The following is a 22,608-nucleotide window of genomic DNA, read 5'->3' on the forward strand; positions in this document are numbered from 1 at the left end:
CATCATCGCCAAATTTTCGTCCACGCAGTTCCTTTTTCATTTTTTGGGAACAAATAATAATCGCTGGGGGCCAAATCTGGACTGTAAGGCGGGTGGTTTAATTTTTCGAACCCGCATCGGTGAATGGCAGCCGTCGCAACATGGCACGTGTGGACGGGTGCGTTGTCGTGCAAAAGGAGCACACCTCTTGACAGCTTTCCTCTTCTTTTTTCCTTGATAGCCTCTTTCAATCTATCCAGTAAAGAAGCGTAGTAATGTCCCGTTATAGTCACACCACGATCTTTATAATCAATCAGCAAAATACCTTCTGTATCCCAAAAAATAGTGGCCATGATCTTTCCGGCCGATTGTGACACCTTAAACTTCTTTGGAGGAGGTGTGCCTTTTTTATGCCACTGCATCGACTCTTGCTTCGACTCAGGTTCATAGTGGTGAACCCAGGTTTCATCTCCAGTAACAATCCGGGCCATAACTTCTTCCTTATTCTCTCCACAGAGCTCTAAAAACTGGCGAGAACACTCGACACGCTCGCTTTTTTGAAGTGGCGTGAGCATTCTTGGAACCCATCTTGCGCTGACCTTAGTCATCCCAAGATGTTGATGTAGGATATTTAAAATACTTGTTTCGGATACACCGACCATTGCTGCAAGCTGCTTCTTCTTCAAGCGGGTATCTTCTAATACAAGTTTCTCTACTTTTTCGATGATTTCCGGTGTGGTGGCCTCAATGGGCCGTCCGGAGCGGGGGTCATCTTCAATCGACTCTCTTCCTTGCTTGAAAAGACTATGCCACTTGTAAACCATGGTTTTACCAGGGGCAGAGTCCGCGTAAACTGCTAACAGCTCTTGAAAAATCGTCTGAGCGGATTTTCCTTGCTTGGTGAGGAACTTAATGACTCAATTTTCTTTGAGTATTTGAATTTTGAATTTGAAATTTGAATAATTGTGTTCAATTTTCTCCATATTCGCTGAGTTCTTCCCGATTCACTTGTTTGCTGGTCGATAGTTCAAACGTTAATGACCCGATTTGCTTCAAACTTGGTACATATACTGTTAATGAGGTGTGCAACTAGCGGCTACCTGTACGAGCAAATCAACCCCCTCCAACCCCTCCATTCCGCGAACTTTTTGACCTCCCCTCGTACCTCTGACTACCCCAATTGGGATATAGACGTCAAAGCTCACGTCTATATATACGTGTACGTGTATGGATGTAGTCTAAAAATAAAAAGCCCTATTCGTTGACACTAAGCAGAGCAATAAAATTTTATTTGCCTGTGTGGGCCGCGTATGCCTAACTTCTTCCCAATGTCCATATTAAGGGTCTATTGGTCACTTACATATTTATTTCCCTTCTTTTTTATGACCCTTATTAATTTTATTGATTGTGGAAAACGTAAAATTTCCTAAAGTTAGGTTTCTTCACATTTTCTTTTACTAATGTAGGATAACGGAAAGACTTTATTTAACCAGGCTTGTCAATGTCAATGTAGATTAATTATAATTAATCAACATCTGCCCATTAACGTCCCCACTGCTGGGGCACGGGCCTTCCCTATGGATGTATAGGGAGATCGGGCCTTAAACCATCACGCGGGCCCAGTGCGGATTGATGGTTATTAACGACTGCTAATGCAGTCGGGACCAACGGCTTAACGTGCCTTCCGAAGCACGGAGGAGCTCGAGATGAAAACTTTTTTTTGTGGTCATCCATCCTATGACCGGCCTCTGCGAAAGTTGCTAAACTTCAACAATCGCAGACCGAGCGCGTTAACCGCTGCGCCACTAAGCTCCTATAATGTTAAGTATAATGTACACCACGACATAACATTATATAAACGGCCGAGTTACGTCCTTATGTGGTTACGCGGTAATAATCCTTGTATTAAATTTCGACGTAACCAAAGTTTTGAATCATTATTCTCAACTTTTGGGTAAACCATGCAAAATTAATGAACTTAGTTAATTAAACCTCAGCAAAAGAGGTGAATTGGATTTTTATATTGTCATATAAATTACATTACAATAAACATTTTATTTTTTTATTTGTTATCAGAGATACGTTTTATCAAGCTGTCTTGACCTAGTTTTCTTAGTTTTAATGCAATAGAGGGTTAAAATTAAACGTGTTCAACAACAGAAAGAAAATAGGTACTTGCTTATTGCGAAATAGGGTAACGTTGGAACAAAGAAATAAATTAACGATGATGAATAATGTTTATACTGAGTCATCCCCTTTTTAGCAAGTTTTTTCAGCCTTCAAGCAATTTGCCTTCGAAGGAGATTTTCCTCAATTTTCATTAAATGTCCGTATCTCACACTGATCGATATATAATGGCCTCCGTGGTACAGTGGTTGAGCGTTGGGCTCACAATCCGGAGGTCCTGGGTTCGAATCCCGGTGGGGATATATCACAAAAATCACTTTGTGATCCCTGGTTTGGTCCTAACCAAAGCCTGTAATGTCCTAACATTACAGGCTGGTCACCATATTGTCTGAAAGTAAGATAATCCGTGTTTCGCAAGGCATATTAAGCCGTTGGTCCCGGTTACTACTTACTGATGCAAGTTAGTAGTCGTTACATAAGCCATGTCAGGGGCCTTTGGCGGCTCAATAGTAACCCTGACACCAGGGTTGATGTGGTTGGTAATCCACCTCACAACCCACATGATAGAAGAAGAGAAGGCTTAGGGGACATCTCGTTCCAGTCATAAACTGGGCCCAGGGACGAGTTTGCTCTTTTCTAATTTGATGGAGGGGGGCACGAAGAGAAGGGAGGCGAAGACGAATAATAAATTCTATTGATGTATTCATGTATTCTTAGGTTAAGGTACTTATATTGCACGGGCCTTAGTTGCCCGAGTTAAATAAATAAATCATCACCCCCCCTAGCATTATTCCGTTTTTCACAGGTTCAGCTTACCTAACCTGAAGATTTGACAGGTCCGGTTTTTTTACAAAAGCGACTGCCTGTCTGACCTTCCAACCCGCGAAGGAAAAACCAGCCCAATACAGGTTAGGTCACATACCTCCGAAAATGCATTTCTCTAGAATGTGGGTTTCTTCACGATATTTTCCTTCACCGGTGAGCACGTGATAATCATTTATGATCCCAACATGAATTCGAAAACAACTTCATTGGTTTAGGCCTGTGCTGGATTCAAGCGTAGGCAAGCGTTTTACCAATTGGGTTACCATGGCTTTAATTAAATAAATAAAAAAACATTAACGTAGAGAGGCATAGAAGAGCGATCATTGACTAAATTGGGGATGTACTCAAAAAAGGTTTAGGCGATCTACTCTGAACTAGCACGCGTATATACTTACAGTCATGAGCAATATAATGTATCCACTTTAGGACTCTGTCGCACTAACATATTTGACATTTAGTGAGACTTACAGTTCAATTTGTCAAAAAAGTTAATGTGACGTGGTACCAAAGTCGTGACCGTACATGTGGTGGAAGCTAGAGAACTATGTCAGCTCTCTGCTAACCCCGCCGGTTGGAAATACACGTGAGTTTATGTATGTAAAATAATGTAAATATCAACGTTACATCATGTCAAGTAGGCTTTGTATACCTTTTCAATGGTTTAGAACTTATGTATAAAACATTAACAAGCGATAAACGTCTCACTGCTAAGTTCTTTCGTCAATAGGAAGGGGCACGGTCATACTCCACCGTGCTCCATGACGAATTGACGGAAAGTTGTACTAACAAACAGCCTGAGTGATCTAGTGGTTAGAGCGTTAGGCTTACGATCTGAAGGTCCGGGTTTGATTCCTGATGGGAACATTTTCGGAATTACTTTGTGAGACTGTCCTTCGTTTGGTAAGGACTTTTCAGGCTTGAATCACCTGTTTGTCCGAAAAAGTAAGATGATTTCGTGCTTCGGAGAGCATGCTAAGCTGTTGGTCCCGGCTATTAGCCGTAAAACAGCTCGACCAACCTGCAGTGGAGCGGCGTGGTGGAGTATGCTCCATTTTCCCTCTGGTTTATTGAGGGAAGACCTGTGCCCAGCAGTGAGACGAATATAGGCTGTGTATGTGTTTATGTTTATTTATCCATTTATTTATTAAAAACCAAAACGATTCACATACCTACTTGACAACCATTTTACATAAATGATTCAAGTACTAAGTATACCAGTTACCTACTACTAATTATTCTGTCAGTTTGTTGATCACCATGTCAAGGTCTAACCAAAACAGTGGCACGTGTACACACAAATTTTCATCAGACTAGTCAATTGGATACAAGTTCGCTTTATATAAACATTTGAAAGGAAACATGATTACGCATTCGACAGTTACGATTATGACGCAGTTTCATGAATAAACACAATGTTTTAAATATAAAAAAGGGTAATTATTTTGTTGGATCTATTTAATATTGAATTAAAAACCATCGACGTGTCATGGGAGTAAGTACAGAGCTTGCAAAAGATCGCGAGGAGGGGAAAATCTGTTATTCGAGGCCTACATTCCAACAGGAGATAAAAGGATTAGAAGAAGAAAGAAAAGAAGATTTAATATTAATGAGTTCTTTAGGTATTCATTTGAGAATGATCTATCACTTCAAGGTATTATTTTTGTCTCTTTTCGGCGGGTAATGTAACCAGTGATGTGTCGTTCCGGGAATGTTCCCAAAGTGGGATGATACGTAATCTGTGTGGGTGGGTTAGTAAAAAGGCGCAAAAGATATGTAATAAAATAAGCTTTAATACTTAGCCTTTAGGAAGAAGTTTCAGAGTATCAGAAAGAACAATTTCTGATATGATTTTTTTTTACCTTTTTCCTCACCTTATGGTTGTCTGGAAGAAATCGCTTTAAGCAATAAGGCCGCCATTTGCCATGTACTTAGTTAAGAGACTTTTTGTAATTATTTCTTTTTATTTTGGTGCAATAAAGTGTATTTGTACCAATTTCGTATTGTGAATCCTGAGATGTGAAATATATTCCACGCGGACAAAGTTACAGAAAAGATAAAGATACACTTTCTTGTGGTGACCAAGACAACTGTCTCGACGTTAGCTAACCTAACCACCCCCGGTAATGTGGTTATAGCCAGGAGCTCCTCTATCGAATTACAGGAATTAGCAGACTCCTGCGTCCGTGACTGGGGGCGATCACTCCCGTAATCCAATTTAGGGTCCAACGACTACCGTCACGGCATCAGCGGCGGCCCTAGGGTGGGCGCCGTTTTAGGGCGGGTCAAAATTAGCCAAGACGGGACCACACTGGCTGGCAGCCCCTTATCTACAAGGGAGTGACTGGATTGGGCACACCTGCCCTGTGAATTAGACCTCTTAACGGCCACATGAAACTCATTTAATTAAGTAAGTATACATATTTCGATGGGCGTAAACAAATTGAAAAAAAGTTGTTTTTTGAAGGGTGCCAATGTGACGTCTTGCGCCATCTCAATACTTTACTAGCACCACCACTGCACGGTATGACAGATAAATAAATAAAAATATATCTGTCTTATCTAAACCACACCTCGGACGATTCATACAAACAACCTCGTTTTACACAGACTCCACACATTGACATTATCGTACACGCGCATCTGTGTGTGACGTCTGACGCCATACGATTCAAGTCTAAACTATGTTCCAGGGGGTGAGGTAAACCTAGCTCAGACGCTGGTGGGGAGCGGAGAGATGCCGTTTTATATGACTAAAGTATTCCTTTTAAGATTGAGCCTTTTAGTATACAAACAACCCTAAATTCCTTAAGTTTGCGCATAAATTACAGCGTATTTTTGCATAAAATGTTTTAAAAGCACTAAACATTAGTTATGGCACTCTTGTTGTGATAAAAATGATCATACACACATACATAAACATCCTATATACGACCAATGCTGGGCACAGGCCTTCCCACTCAATCAACCGGAGGGTGTATGGAGGATATTCCACCACGCTGCTCCACTGCGTGTTGGCAGAGGTATTTGGGCTAGTGGCTCGGGACCAACGGCTTAACGTGCCTTCCGAAGCACGGAATCATCTTACTTTTTCGGACAACCAAATCTGTTGGAATGTTTAAAACACGAAATTACTATGGAATTTGTATGAAAAAGCAATCTGTGACGTCATAGAAAAACGTAACAAAATATCGCATTAATTACATTTTCGCATTTATAATTTCATTTAAGATAAATAGAAAAAAGGAAACGTTGTTTGTCACGTTTAGATCTGTCTTTATTTAGTGATCAGAATTTCATAATCTATCTTTGACCTGGGAAACTATCCAATTATAGAAAAAAATTGATCAAAGCGCGTAATATTACACAGGGTACAAATTTCTCCAACCCTTATGCACTTATTATTATTATTTTTGTCGTGAATACCTAAATTATTGTTAAGTTTGTTTCATTGATAGTAAACTACTTGACCGGACAAAAGGGGTATCGTGCTTTTTTATGTTATACTTATTATTTCGGAGGTATGTGACCTAACCTTTCTCTCTCTCTCTATTTAAGAGCTGCGCTCTTGTCGGTGGACCTAACCTTTATTGGGCTGGTTTTCCCTTTGCGGGTTGGAAGGCAGTCGCTTCTGCAAAAAACCGGTACTGACAAATCTTCAGGTTAGGTAAGCGGACCCTGTGAAAAAATGGGACAATGTGATATGGTCCTTTACATCATTAACACTACTTTGTAAGTCTTTAATCTTGAATTTGCAAGTTGATCAAATTGCAATTTTAACAATGAATTGGACCGTGTACCTGGTTCCAGATAAATTATGAAATTCTAATTACTAAATAAAGAGAGATGACTTATTTTTGGCCCCGCAGTGTAAAGAGTCCCGTTGACGCATTCTGGATGACAACAAGAATAAATACCTGGACCCCTTTATTAAAATACCTTAAGGAAAAGTTCAGCTAATAATGGGGTTTCATTATATTTATACCCTTGCAACCGCTTCACGTGTTCGAGTTATTTTTGCTTTCATTGTACTGGCACACTTCACATAAAAAACCTCGTTTTACACAGACACTACACATTGACGTTATCGTACATGCGCGTCTGTGTGCGTGACGTCTGAGGGATCCCTACTAGAATAGCGATCTAACTTACTTAGATAGGTACTACTTTCTTGCGTAGGTAGTAGAATTAGCTTTCATAATCTAATCAGTTAATGTTCTTTTTAACACTGAACAGGTGTTATGGTTTCACAATATTAATTGATAAATAAATAGGCACGACACTAAACTTAAAAAAATCACTGAACTATAATGAATTTGCATAGAGTAACGAAGTGAAAAAGGATGTCTCTGTATTTTAAGGACCCTATATCACTAGAACATCATCTACCAGGTGGTGAGTCAAGGGTGACAATCTGGTACTAAGTGAGGTTCCCTTTATGCAACTGCATATGGCGTCCTAGTGAGATAGGGGCCCGTAAATCGTAACGTCTACACGCTACGGCGTAACGCAGGCTACGGAACACGTGAATTTATTTTAACATGATAAAATAATATTTTGGATTGTGATACGCATACATTCACGCTTGTAATCATATTGGATACAGAATTCTATCGTCGGAATACAGCCTACATTACTAAACTGAAGTACAATTATTCGAAACATTTGGAAGATTTTATTCTTTATTAATAATAATTACTTCTGTATTTTTATGACACCATATTTTGTACGAACATATGGTCGTAACAAAACATTCATATTGCTATTTCTAATTATAACTAAGTAAGTGAAACTACCAACAGCAACAGCTACTGAAAACGGTTGCTCACTTGACGTTTAGCCCAGTGACGTCACAGTTCAATAAACAAAGAAACTGTCAAACAGTATCACTTGACAGATAGTTTTTGTTTATTTTGTGAAATGTGCCGTCAATCATGGCCGCCCGTGTTTCGGGTTTTGTAATATACAGATAAAAAACGCATTATTATTATGTAAAAATAAAATATTTAAAAATGATCTTAATAAAAAATAACTATTGGATAATTATCGTTAAATGATAAACTACTATATTCGACATATTTCATATTTTATTGTTCAAAAAAAATACGGGCCACGAGCCGTTTTCTAATATAAATATTATGAACGTGTTTTAGGTATTAAAAGCCTCTGCAAATACACCGAATAATAATTGCATTAGCAGCGCCTGAAATATTAATATACGCAAATGTTATGTTAAGAGGATTAAAAAGTACTCTCCCAGCTCCCATGGGGTAGTCTGTTGAGAATGACAAAACATTTTCATAATTCATTGGGCTTCCCTCTGGTTATGTCTGCTTTAGTTAGATTTTTTTTTTAACAATAGCAACATTGATGTATAACTATTATCATCTTATCATGTCCGTAGCGTTATCCCGTTTTCACGGGGTCCGCTTACCTAACCTGAAGATTTGACATTTCCGGTTTTTTACAGAAGCGACCGTCTGTCTGACCTTCCAACCAGCCCACTACTTGTTAGGTCACATACTTCTGAAACGCATTTCTCGGGTATGTGGTGTGTCAAGCACTAGAATACTTAAATAAATTGCAAAACTACAGACTTAGATCAGTACTGAGAATTATAACATAAGGGAGTTCGTGTGACAATGCTAATGTATCATGTTTTTTTAGAATTCTGCAAAATAGTAAGTCCCATATAAAATTTGACCCCCTTTTTGAAGAGGTTGAAAAATTAAATAAAAATATGCATGTATTTTTTGTTAGTCACAAATACCTCGCATACATTTTTTAGCTTTCTACCTTGAAAATTACGGAATGCTCCATACAAACTTCCACCCTCTATTTTAGGGTAGTGGGCAAACCCCCAATAGCCTTAAATAGGGGGTGAAATTTTATATGGGACTTACTATTTTGTAGAATTAAAAAGAGACAAAAAGTAGCCTATGTCCCTCTCCATCCCTCCATATATCTCCACTTAAAAAATCACGTCAACTCGTCGCTCCATTTTGCCGTGTAAGACGGGCAAACAAACCGACACACACTTTTCCACTTATAATATTAGTATTAGTATAGATGCTAGTTAATTTTAGCTTTAATTAATTTCGTGATCCAATTCTAATCAACATCACAACAAAGCATCACGCCTGTAACGACCTCCGTGGTCCAGTGGTGGAGCGTTGGGTTCACGATCCGGAGGCCCCGGGTTCGAATGCGCGGTGGGCACATATCATAAAAATCACTTTGTGATCCCTAGTTTGGTTAGGACAGTACAGGCTGATCACCTGATTGTCTCCTAGCCTCTAATATGGGGCGAGCCTATTGCCATTAACCGGCTACAAATCCACCCAACATGATTGATTGATTTTTTTTTTTTTGTGATTGTTGGGTGGATATATAGATTAAATTTACCCAAAAATTATTATAAATAATAAATAAATTTATTATATTTACTTAAATTTACCCTAATTAATTAATTACTATTTTACTATTTTTTTTATTATTATCGAGTTTTATTTTGAAAACAAACAAAGGGTGTTTATCTAACACGATTTCGGTTGTTGATAAATAAATAATCAAATTCTATTTGAGAATTGAACGTTTTCAAAACTAAACTGAACTTTAATAATATTGTCAGTGTTGTTTTTAATTAATTATTTAGTAGTCTTGTGACTCTTAAACATTATTAATTTAAGCTTTAGTCCTTGTACAATGATCTCTTAGAACAGGTGTATGCACTTGCCTTAGGGCTACTAGCTCAAACACCTCCATCAACCTGCACTGGAGCAGCGTGGTGGAGTATGCTCCATCCTCTCTCCACTTGACTAAGGCAGTAATAAATCATATAGCTGTAAAATTCAAAATCAAGATCAAAATGAATCTTGCTTTTGAGGTAAAGCGCGTTAAAGGTCCATATCCGCAGTATTCCGGACTTACCGACGCGGTTTATGTGCGTTACGTAACCTACGGACGTGGTCGACTAAGCCAACGTCACGTTTACGAAAACTACGGATTATGTGAAGCCTCCGTATTTCGTTAGGTCGCACAGGGTCGCACTATGATTAGCTGACGTGAGACAGCGAAACAAATTGGCATAAATCTCAATTCGCACGATTTAAGTACTTATGCAGTTCATTACATTTCATTTATTCACATTTACATTTTACAATAAATGGTATCATTACAGGAAATTAATTAATTAGTTAATTTAATATGTGTACTTACATGTTACATTTTGTGCTAATATATGCGTATGTAGCAATCTCTTCCAGGCAACCTTTAAGTATAGGAGATATTTAATATTATATTATATATAGTGGGATAGTGCAGCATGGGAATACTTGTACATAATAAAAATAAAATGCAAAGATAGATACACCTACGAGTACATACATAATATACATACAGGCTGTTAGTGACCCCGTAATGAAAACTTTAAAGGTTGATTCAGACCATGATTCTGAGTTGATATAAGTGGAATTTTCCATTCCAAAATTCATGATATTTTTTTTAGTATTTGTATAATTCCCCCTTAGTATACGTTACGATGTCAATAACACCTGTATACTTGTTATAATAATTAAATATCAATGCTTAAATTGCTACATATAGGTTACAAGAAAAGGAATAGATAGATTAAGAAGATGAAGAGGAAACAGAATATAGATAGATAGTATACTTTGTAAGACAAAGCGTGACCGAGAATCCATACAAAATGAGGGTCTGAACTTTTGACCTTTCATCTGGCTAGCGTACCCACATAGTGGATCTAAGTTTGAAGTTATAGTGCAGTTGGTATCTGGTCTATATTTACTTCGACCATGGATAACTTTAGCATAGTAAGATTAACATTTTACTAGGAGTATATTTACCTGGTGAGAGCCATCAGCGCTCCCCATTTGTCCGGCGAAGTAGTTTATGTCATGCAGAAAACCTACAATAAGTCACGTCAAAAAAAAATCAAATCAAATATGCTTTATTGCACAGAAGTAAATTGTAAAATAAAGTAATTAAGTATGTAATTATTTATTTATTTATTTTAGGGAAATTTACAGCAAAATAACACAAAATGTATACAACTTTAAGAAGCTACATGCCAACTAAAAATTTTTTTTTTTTTTTTTTTATTTTTTTTTCCACATATATGAGTCTAAATAGTTAACTACATACTAAAAAAAACCTAAACCGTTTGTTAACGGGACAAGTCCGATAACAGCTGCATGTAGTGTAGCAGACCGGGATTAATGTAGTTGTAATTGTTGAACAAACTATAGAAAAAAGGAATAGCGTTCACCTACTCATCATGAAATGTAAATAAAGACAACCATTATGTCCCCACCCTGGGATTCGAACCCGGGACCTCCGGATCGCGAGCCGTACGCTCAACCAGTATGTTTTCATTTGTACATTACAAAGTTTCAGTTCAGATTAGGTACTTTCGCGTCACATCTCAACGTAGATACCATTTCGTTTTGGGAAGTTTCCATTTCTCTCCTTAGAGATATACCCAGTGGGGTTTGGAATCCGGGGTTTCAGCTATTTAAATTACAGATTTCGAATATTGCTATTTGTCAATTAACATCTCGAATAATCTCGATTAGCATAGGAAGAACTAGGATTTGGTAGACCGGTTTACGTTTTATAGCTTATTTCTTTCACTGACTTTCCAGAATACGTTCCCTAAAAAAACTATAGATGGCGCTGTACAGATTTGTACTCATTTAACCTCCTAATTTCATGGATAACAGACATAATTAAATTATACATTTTTTATCTTTATTTTTGGGGTATAAATGATGACTCTTGTTAATACACCCATTATTATTCTGATCAAAATAAAGCGAAGAAATATAGGCTGATCCGAATATCAAATAACAATTATTTTTATATGTCGTAACAGCGTGGTGTGGTGTGTCAGAAGGGTGGGCGTTAGAAGACAATAATGGCCGTCATCAGTATCACAATCATTTTATTTACTTCCACATAGTTTTTGTATCACGATTAAATAAAGTCACAGCATAAGGTACACACTCACGGCAACGTCACGGTATTCGTAACGGTTACACAGTCTCTCGTTATCTAGCGCGCATAAGGACGTTAGCGCGAAGGGGCCCTCCACCACCCATGGTTCCAACATTCGGACCGAATCCTCGGGACATGTGAACGTACTTGCTAGGTGCTCTTTTCCGATCACACTTTCTTGACGTCCCTGCAAGTTATAGGTGAGCGACTATAGCACTCCTCGTAATTATTCGACACGTCCGCTCATGACGATGGTTCGCGGTAGACTGCCCGACTAGAACGGCAGTGCACGTCCGCTCGACACGACGACTCTGTGGTGACTCCCCGACTTCACCCAGCTCTGGCCGTACGCCACCTTTCGTCGGAGCGTTGCAACTTCATAACGGAAGTGATGTAACTTCATTTTATTTTCCAATTTGATCAATTTCTCTTCTTAATTCATAACTAACGCCGACATATATATAAATCTGCCATTATATTTTTGTATAATTATGTACCCCGAGCAATGAGAAAATAGTTAATTATCACGTATATCAAATCTGAACAGCGCCATCTATATTGTTTTTGGGGAACGTAGCCTGGAAAGTCCCTAATGGTAAAGTGTACTAAGTAGGTATGTTATATAAATCGAGTCGTTTGGACTTCATTAAAAAAATAATGGACTAATATCGCATTTCAATCGTCTTCTCTCGTGTGGGTTGTGAGGTGGAGTACCAACCTCATCCACCCTGGTATCAGGGTTATTATTGAGCCGCCGAAGGCCCCTGACTTGACTCATGTAACGATTACATACATCAGTTAGTAGTAACCGGGACCAACGGCTTAACGTGCCTCCCGAAGCACGGATCATCTTACTTTCGGACAATCAGGTGATCAGCCTGTAATGTCCTAACCAAACTAGGGATCACAAAGTGATTTTTGTGATATTTCTCCACCGGGATTCGAACTGGGGACCTCCGGATTGTGAGCCTAACGCTCTACCACTGGACCACAGAGGCCGTTTTCAATAATAAGTACTTATTCAAAAGAGAAAAAAGCAAACGGCCATCGAATGCTATAAAATTCTGTCAAAATAGTAAAGTATATTTTATCGTTTATATTTTATGATCAATATCACATTCGAAAATAAAACGTACTTATTTTTATACGCAAATATAAATCTAATAAAGATAGAGGCTTTTTAAGCGTATAAGTAATTAAATATTATCATGGAAAGTTTTAAAACTTCTCTTTGAGTGGTTGCTTTCAGGCTTTGGGGATAATTAATAATTCTATTTAAAAATAAAGCTCAGTGAAACACGGCTACTTAGTTCATCATGCGATGTCGTGAAGCTTGTTAGTATATAGGTATATTATAAACATTTAGGTATCGTTGGGACTACACGAGCCACATCTCTTCTGTCGTATGTGTGTTGTGAGATGGAGTAACAACCTCATCAACCCTGGTGTCAGGGTTACTATTGAGCCGCCAAAGGCCCCTGACAAGGCGCATGTAACGACTACATACTTACATCAGTAAGTAGTAACCGGGACCAGCGGGCTTAACATGCCTTCCGAAGCACGAATCATCTTACTTTTTTACGAGCCACATAGTTCATGCCTTGCGGCAAATCTACAATAAGTCGTACTCGTTATAACCTGGCAGTCTTCAAGGGAGTCTTGAATAGGCATTTGCTAGGTAAGCGTGATCCACCCTAGACCACATCGTCACTTACCACCTTAATCTTAGATGAATTGCTTCGATGTGGCCATTTTAACTCCCCAGGTGACATAGTGGTCAATCGTGAGCCTATTTTATTTAAAAAAAAAACACGTTCAAAAAGGGACTACACTGCAATCTTATCAATAAGAAATACTCTTCTCATCAAAAAATCGAAACTTCTCGCACATAGTACCTACATTACATGCTATAAACATTATTTACATTTCAGTCCTTCAGTGAACTATGTTTTATCTGGTGCTTTCAACCGGAATAAACTAATTAAAGCAACACATTAGCGTCAATATGGGTGGACGTGGATTTTTGTGATATGTCCCCTGAGGAAAGTTTATAATATATACTTAAGGAATAAAATATAAATTTTACAGTGGATATTATATTAAAAGGTTTTTAATTCCGCACACGAGCACACCACACAAAACCACGCAAAAATCGCAAAATCTAGTTTATAATATTTAAATACGTATTAAGGAATAACATATTTTACAGTGGATATTATAAAAAAAAGGTTTTTAATTCCATATTGAAATTTAAAATTTAATTGAACTCGTGTTTTGTTAAACAAACATTTTGAAGTTATTCGATTTTTTTGATGAGAAAATCTAGGTAGAAGACATTACTGGGACAGACCTAAATGAGAACAGATTTATTTTATTCATTACCTTTTTATTTTAATTCCGACGAGTCAATATATCCTTGGATGGACTCACTGTTATTCATCAAACACAATTCCATTACAAATATATATATATAATAATAATAATAGTATAATAATAATAAGAATAATAAAATAAATTGAAATTGTAAACGGAATAATATTAAGCAAAAGTTGAAAACGGAACAGACAATGCGAGATAGACCGAAGTAACAAGATTGGATCACGTTTTGAGTAATCAAAGTGTACCTTATTTGCAAACTTATGACGACCCTCATCTCCGGGGATAAGAAGGGAGGGACAAGAATTATGTCTACCCCGCTTTTGTTGTAGCTGATTTTCTGAGTTTATTATTTATTTATTTTTTAGGAAAGCTAACAGCACGGAACCTTAAATTATACTCGTGCTTCGTCCTCGAGATTAGCATAAGATACATGTAGTAGCACATACGGTGTCGCCTTATCGCACTGTTTAGTTGAGAAATATAAAACAAAAAATGTCAAAAAGTGGCGGGTAGATTGTTTCCCGCTCAGTTAGTAATCCACATTTCGTCATTCACAGTACAGTGCTCCGCCGGTTCGCACGTATTACTTTAATTCTTTCAAGCCAATAATTAAATAGTGTAAAGTTCTTTAATATGGGAAAAAGGAAGCGTGAACGTGACGACGATTACGATTATATTAAGAAAAAAATGAAGAAACTCGAAAGGAAATTAAAAAAAGCCCGGAAGAATCATAGTGATACGTCTTCTACATCATCGAGGAATGCACCGTCAATCGAAGAAGGTTAGTTACATCTGCTTGTACTATTATGTGCATTGGCGTTATGTATTCTTATTGCGGGTAATTCGAGGGGTTACCACTTAAGAATGTAAACGCAGTTTATATCACGTATAAGTTGGAATTGCGGGCAGTTTGAGGGGCTGTCACTTTTCTAATCAGCGTGAACTCGTAAACGTGATGCGGGCATCCATACCGGGTTGTCACTTCACAATAAGAGTGCAGAATGTAACAGTTTATTTTATGCTACGATCGTTTTAATGATCTTTAGTGTTGCGGGCAATTATACCGGGTTGTCACTTCACTTTATAACATCAAATAATTGTATTTGAGAGGATTACATTTACAATTAAGATATCTATTAAAAGATATATATTTTTTCAACAAAAAAAAAAAAAAAAAAACCATATACCTACTTGTTTACTTTCTGTCTTTACAGACGGTCCACCGATTGTAGGAAACAATTATGATATTATATCTAGTGAGGAAGAAGTACTGGAGTCGAGTCGATCGAACTTACCTAGCAATAATGAGGTCGGAGACACATTGCCGTTATTAACAACTGCTTCTGATGACGAACCATTACCATCAACGAGTGCCGGCACCGCACCGGCGCCTGCCGATCTTCCTAATGAGCTGCTGCCGGGTCCAGAGCTTAACGATGAAATCTTAGCGATACTAGGAGATGACCTATCAGTTGTCAAGGAATATGGAAATGACATTCAGGCGGACTTGGCGTTACGGCTTAAGCACCTGCTTACTCAGGGAATGCCCAAAGAAATTCGGAAGGAGTTACATGACAGATATTTACCACCTGGTAATTGTAATTGTGTTGGCGCTCCTGAACTTAATCTTGAAGTTAAGGCTGCTATACCCGATGTTATATATAAAAGAGACCGAAGCATCCAAGCGAAACAGAAACAAGTCGGTTGTGCAATTTCATGTATTAGTGAAGCTTTAACAATATTGTTATCTCGAGAGAATAAGGACACACAGATTATCAAACTCTTAATGGATGGAAGTCGACTTTTGTGTGATTGTCAACATGCTGATTCAGTCACGCGGCGTAATTTTGTCCTTAATAACATAAAAAAGGACATAAGGGAACACCTCGTGAAGTCAAAAATTGATAAGTTTCTATTTGGCTCTGATGTAGTGGAGGTAATTAAGACTGCAAAATCAATATCTAAATCGGGGGCAGATTTAAAATCAGTTCCCACCACATCTACAATAAAATCTACACAACCGGCCAAGAACAAACAAAATCCAGGACCATCTAGACAACATACCAGGAATAATTTAAACTGGAAGGCTCCTCCCCCGGGTCGCAGGCAACAGGGGACTCAGAGGGCGAAGGAGCCTGCTCAGAGGAACCAGCACGCGAACTCCTCACGACCATCGCAGCGAGCGCCGGCGCAGGCATCGCAGACCAATTACAACCGCCGCTAGATGTCCCGGTGAGATACGCCGGCAGGCTTTCTCAGTATTTTACCCAGTGGTCACTTTTAACCAGTGATACTGTAGTTTTGTCGTGGATAGCTGGATATGAAATTCCGTTTTCAAGGCCAGTTGTACAAAGTAATCCTCCCATGAATCACAATTATTCTAGTACAGAAAAAATACAAATAGGTAAATGTATTACAGACCTCTTGACAATGGGTGCAATATCTCAGTGTCGACCATGTGAGGGTCAATTCATATCGAGTATATTTTTAGTACCGAAGCCAAATGGTAAACACAGATTTATCTTAAATTTGAAAAACCTTAATGATTTCATAGATACTGAACATTTTAAGCTTGAAGACCTTCGTACGGCTTTAAAACTAGTTTCTGAAAATTACTTCATGAGCACTTTGGATTTGAAAGATGCATACTTTTTAATTCCAATTCACAAAAATTCAAAAAAGTATCTTCGTTTCATATTTGATGGCAAGTTATATGAATTCAATGTGTTACCGTTTGGTCTAAATACTGCACCCTTTGTATTGGTAATGAAACCTGTTGTGAAATTGCTTCGCTCCTGTGGATATCTATCTACGGTTTATTTAGATGACATGTTTTTACTCGGTTCTTCGTATGACGCTTGCGTAGCCAACATTTACGCTACACAGCAACTGTTAACTTCTTTAGGCTTTATTATCAATACCGAAAAAAGCTCTCTCACACCTAGTAGGCGTTGCAAGTTCTTAGGTTACGTAATAGACACTGAAAATTTCCAAGTTAGCCTACCTGATGACAAAATCACAAAAATTGAGAACGAATTAAATCGCTTCAAATCTTTGAAACATTGCAGAATAAGAGAATTTGCTCGTCTTGTAGGTATGCTTAACTCTGCTTGCCCAGCCGTAGAATACGGCTGGCTGTACACAAAGGCTTTTGAAAGATGCAAATATTTAAATCTAAAGGATGACCCGGAGAATTATGACAGATTCATGAACTTACCATCATATCTTTCTGCTGAATTTGACTGGTGGTTACAGGCTATTTTACTGCCGGCAAATAAAATTAAATATGATGACTATTGCATGGAAATTTTCAGTGACGCTTCGACTACGGGGTGGGGAGCAGCATGTGGGGATAACACTGCAAGTGGCTCGTGGTCAGAGCAGGAGCGAACGATGCATATTAATTATCTTGAAATTCTTGCAGCATTTTTTGGGTTAAAAGTCTTTGCCAAATCTATGAAAAATTGTCAAATTCTTCTTCGAATTGATAATACCACAGCCATATCGTACATAAACCGTATGGGTGGCGTTCAGTTCCCACACCTCACACAAGTAACGAAGGATTTATGGCAATGGTGCGAGTCTAGGGCTATTATTGTATTTGCATCGTACATAAAATCGACTGAAAATGTCATTGCAGATGCAGAATCTAGAAAGAACCACCCAGATATTGAGTGGGAACTAAATGATTTTGCTTTTCAAAAGATCATCAATAAGTTTGGGATTCCCGAAATAGACATTTTCGCTAGTCGAATCAATAAGAAATGTACCAAATACGTGTCTTGGCACAGAGATCCTGACGCATATGCCATAAATGCTTTTACGTTATCATGGTCAGATTTCTATTTATATGCTTTCCCGCCATTTACTATGGTATTAAAAACAATTAGGAAAATAATAAAAGATAAAGCCACAGGCATAGTCGTTGTCCCTTTATGGCCCACACAGCCGTGGTATCCATTATTCAGAAAACTTCTTGTTTCCAAGCCGATTATATTCGAACCTAGTCGAAATTTAATCCTGTCTCATTGCAGCAACCGAGCCGTCCACCAGCGAGTTACCCTGGTTGCCGGGCTGTTGTCCGCCAATCGTTCTTGAGGCGTAGAGTCCCGCCATCATCCATCCAGATTATGTTAGCCTCACTTTCTGACAGTTCGGTCAGGCAATACGACACGTGTTTGAGGAAGTGGTATCAATTTTGTAATGCTCATAATTTTAATGTCTTTGAAGCATCAATTCCTAACGTAATATATTTTCTAACGAAACTTTTTGAAGCAGGTGCTCAATACGGGACCCTTAATAGTTGTAGATCAGCCTTGTCGTTGATACTCGGTGTTCACGTTGGTAACGATGACCGTATGAAACGGTTTTTTAAAGGTGTTTTTAAACTCCGTACACCCTTACCCAAATATAACGTGACCTGGGACACATCAACTGTTCTGGACACTTTGGCTACCTGGTATCCTAATGAAAATTTAAATCTCGATAAACTTTCAAAAAAAATTTCAACTCTTTTAGCTCTTGTAACCGCTCATAGGTTACAGACCTTGTCCAAGATTAATATTAATAATATTGAACGATTTCCTGATAAGGTAATAATAAAAATCCCTGACCTGATTAAGACGTCTCGTATTGGCTCCTTACAACCTGTACTCGTCCTCCCTTATTTTCGAGACCGACCAGAGGTTTGTCCTGTTAATGTATTGCTTAGATACTTAGACATGACTGACTCCTTGCGAGGCAATAATCATTACCTCTTTATCGGTATTAAAAAACCACATAAATCGGTATCATCTCAAACACTTAGTCGGTGGGTAAAAAGCACTCTTAGCGAGTGCGGTATAAACGTGTCTGTGTTCACGGCACACAGTACGCGACACGCTGCGACCTCTAGGGCGCACCAGCTAGGAGTTAATTTGGATCTTATAAGGAAGACCGCTGGGTGGAGCGGATCTTCTAATGTGTTTGGTAGATTCTACAACAGAGTTGTTGGGGACATAATCGATCATGAGTTATTTGCTAGATCTATTATAAATAACGATTCGTTACACTAATATTATATTAAACTTATAAATCAGGAATGATTAATTTACAATATAAATTATAATTTACCTAAGCACAATTAGCTTAATTTATTTATTCATTTAAAAAATATTGTTGTTTTCCTTTTATACAAGAAGTCATTTTATGTTGTTAGAAATTAAAATTATAATTGATAGAATTTTATTTCTATTATTTGATATTTCACGTGATCTCTCAAGATCTACATGTATCTTATGCTAATCTCGAGGACGAAGCACGAGTATAATTAATGATTAAACGAACTTACCTGTATGTGAAGTTCTATCATAATTATACGAGCTGCTTCGTCCGAAGAGATTAGCATCCCACCCACCCTATGTTCTACCCCAGTGCGTGAAATATCACCAATACCCTACTATTATCTCTCTTAACTAAATGACGAAATGTGGATTACTAACTGAGCGGGAAACAATCTACCCGCCACTTTTTGACATTTTTTGTTTTATATTTCTCAACTAAACAGTGCGATAAGGCGACACCGTATGTGCTACTACATGTATCTTATGCTAATCTCTTCGGACGAAGCAGCTCGTATAATTATGATAGAACTTCACATACAGGTAAGTTCGTTTAATCATTAATAAATACGTACAAACATAAGCTAGAATGAGGCCAATTACAAGCTTCCGCATATAGAACCTAAATAATGAAATTAAATACTCGCTGCTGAGATTGCCAATATCAAATTAGTTGCTATTGGTTGTTAGTTGTTCAAATTAGTTGATGTTATTAATAACAACTTGTCATGAAAGATAACGTCGCATTATAGCGAAAACCAAGAAAACGCCTGTTTGAAAAAGCAATACGGTTGTGATTTATGATAATAAAACCCCCAATAGACACGCTAGTATCAATCCAGGTAAAAAAATGTGACCTCAATTTTTACTTGTGATGAGACGAGTCCACGAGTTCGAGCAACAGAGTACGGCAGACCTCGACCCTCGACGCTAAACGTGACGAGTTGAGGGCCCGTCCCCCTGTCGCTATTCATTATAATTACCGAAACTAAACTAAACTGGAGAAGCAGCAGTGTCCCATTTCGTGGCTGATTATGCAAACTGACGTATCTGCAATATTTTGCTTAAATAATTTGTGTCTTATTGACAACTAGCGACCCGCCCCGGCTTCGCTCGGGTGTAATGCTGAGGAAAAAATTAAATTATTTACGACATCACATTAAAAACCTCAAAATTAACAGTATTTCTCCACTATTTAATATAATAATAATAATAATAATGGATGTTATTATACATATAAACCTTCATCTTGAATCGCTCTATCTATTTAAAAAAAACCGCATCAAAATCCGTTGCGTAATTTTAAAGATTTAAGCGTACATAGGGATATAGGGACAGAAAAAGCGACTTTGTTTTATACTATGTAGTGAAGCAAAAGGTGCAAATCAGAATCGCCAAAAATGTCAGATACGTCAATTAGCGACATCAGCGACGATTTGTCCGGCCAAGTACTGAATATCATCCGTGACCAAAATACGTTAAGTCACTTCAAACAGGCAGCTTAAAACCAAAAACGGTGGATTAGTATTTCTATATTTTCTATACTATATGCAGGGTTTACACGGCAACCGCGCCGCGAAAGACGCGAACTATATCGAAGGCTTCGACCAATCGACGCAGCGAATGCTATCTACGTGGATAAACGTCGTTCGGCTATTGGTCGAAGCCTTCGTTATAATTCGTGCCGCAACGGCAGGTTTCCTTAATGTTTCCGCGCACACACACACATCACATGCGTCAATAACGCCTATAAGATATTAGGTAGAGGTACAAATATGATATCACCAAAGTCGTCGAGGAATTTTCATATAAATCTCGATCCCGGGGGAAATTCCCACCTGAATTTTCAGCCTATTTCGCACCCCTCGTAAAGCATAGTTGCGATGAACCAACTTCCAATCTACTTCCAACTTTATATTTCTATACTATCAATGGGTATTGTTGGAAATGTTTGTTTCGTTTTAAACTCGGTAAGCCGGAGTTTGTATGAAACTTTAGTACCCCTGATTTCTGTGTGAATTATTCCTTCTAAACTTTACCATTAAGCTGTCATTGAGCATTGAGCTTAAGATGCAGTTATCTGGCTTGTGGTAAGTACTTATAGACGACATGTGACTGACGATTGATCATTATCATAAAAATATTATTAAGTATACGAAAATGTGTAAGCCTACAAAAATGATAATCAAAAAGTGTAGGTTTCCTGTAAATTATTCTAGATAGGTACTGATTTAGAGAGACAATGAACAATATTTAAATGCGTCTATTTTAGGTACTTCAGGTGGGCGGTTTTGTTATGCATGATAACATAATTTACATTATACTCAATTATTAAACAGTATTGCGTTTAGAAATTCAAAGACATTAATATTTTCATGAAACGAAGTTCTATAAAGGCTAATGTTGAAATGGAAAGTAATTTAAAATTGTCCCTGTTCTTTTGACGTTCTATTTATAAAAATCACTCTGCGATTCTCTAACAAAAGACGATCGCTTACGTCATAGTATGGTGTAAATTCAATGAGAAATGACGCATTTTATAAGCACTTATTATTAACAAACGTAGTGATGTATTATAGTCTCTTTGTAATTAAACTCTTTCAGAAAACTTTCCCATCAACGTGGTATTTTTGGAATAATTACCTACAACGAGAGTCGTGTCACGAAATTTTTGCAAAACAATTAGTTTATACGCGGGAGTTTTACATGGGTACAGATTTTATATTTTCTTCAAAAATTATCTTCTATTCACGTATATAGGATACAATCAGCGAGCGTTGCCGTTGGTGACTTTTAAGAACGTGGGTCGTAAAGTGTCGAATGTCATTACGTTCTATTTTTAAAAATTATTGCACGACAGCGTACCTAATTATTTAGTACCTTGTAGAACCTAAATGTACATCCTATGGTACCGAGTACCGATTACCTGTAATCGTTTAAAGTGTGTCCCTTCTGTGGCTAAGACTATTTTCTATATAGTGAAGAGCAACCACTGACATTCAATTTAATCTTGGAATTTGTGTGGGCGTCGGAAAGTTCCTGCTAGCTGAGTAGTACTTAACTATATTGGCTGTGAGATTTATTGTGAAAACTTTGAACGCGATAGAGCTACTGGCTTTTTTTATACAAACATTTATGGTATGTATTGTCGTAACCAGATCTTAGAATTGATCATTTCTCATATATA

At 37.8% G+C, this 22,608-nt stretch overlaps 2 protein-coding genes across 2 annotated transcripts in view; both read left to right on the forward strand.

The window, feature by feature from the left end:
* The first annotated feature begins 16,500 nt into the window (after positions 1–16,500).
* On the forward strand, positions 16,501–19,543 carry LOC126370598 (uncharacterized). Its single transcript, XM_050015553.1, has 2 exons — positions 16,501–16,554; positions 18,357–19,543. Exon 2 carries the CDS (start codon positions 18,453–18,455, stop codon positions 19,374–19,376), a length of 924 nt encoding a protein of 307 aa, XP_049871510.1. The 5' UTR covers positions 16,501–16,554; positions 18,357–18,452; the 3' UTR covers positions 19,377–19,543.
* Positions 19,544–20,295: 752 nt separating this feature from the next.
* The window catches only part of LOC126370824 (synaptotagmin-4), a 32,725-nt gene continuing 30,412 nt past the window's right edge, over positions 20,296–22,608 (forward strand). The window contains exon 1 of the mRNA XM_050015846.1: positions 20,296–20,326. Within this exon, the coding sequence (XP_049871803.1) occupies positions 20,296–20,326 (31 nt within the window). The remainder of the gene's footprint in view (positions 20,327–22,608) is intronic.

Source organism: Pectinophora gossypiella, chromosome 11, assembly GCF_024362695.1.
Source record: "Pectinophora gossypiella chromosome 11, ilPecGoss1.1, whole genome shotgun sequence".
In the NCBI taxonomy this organism is placed as follows: domain Eukaryota; kingdom Metazoa; phylum Arthropoda; class Insecta; order Lepidoptera; family Gelechiidae; genus Pectinophora; species Pectinophora gossypiella.

What these genes read in the sequence shown, in the direction of transcription:
- LOC126370598 (XM_050015553.1), top strand. Translation starts at nt 18,453, where the DNA reads ATGTTAGCCTCACTTTCTGACAGTTCGGTCAGGCAATACGACACGTGT.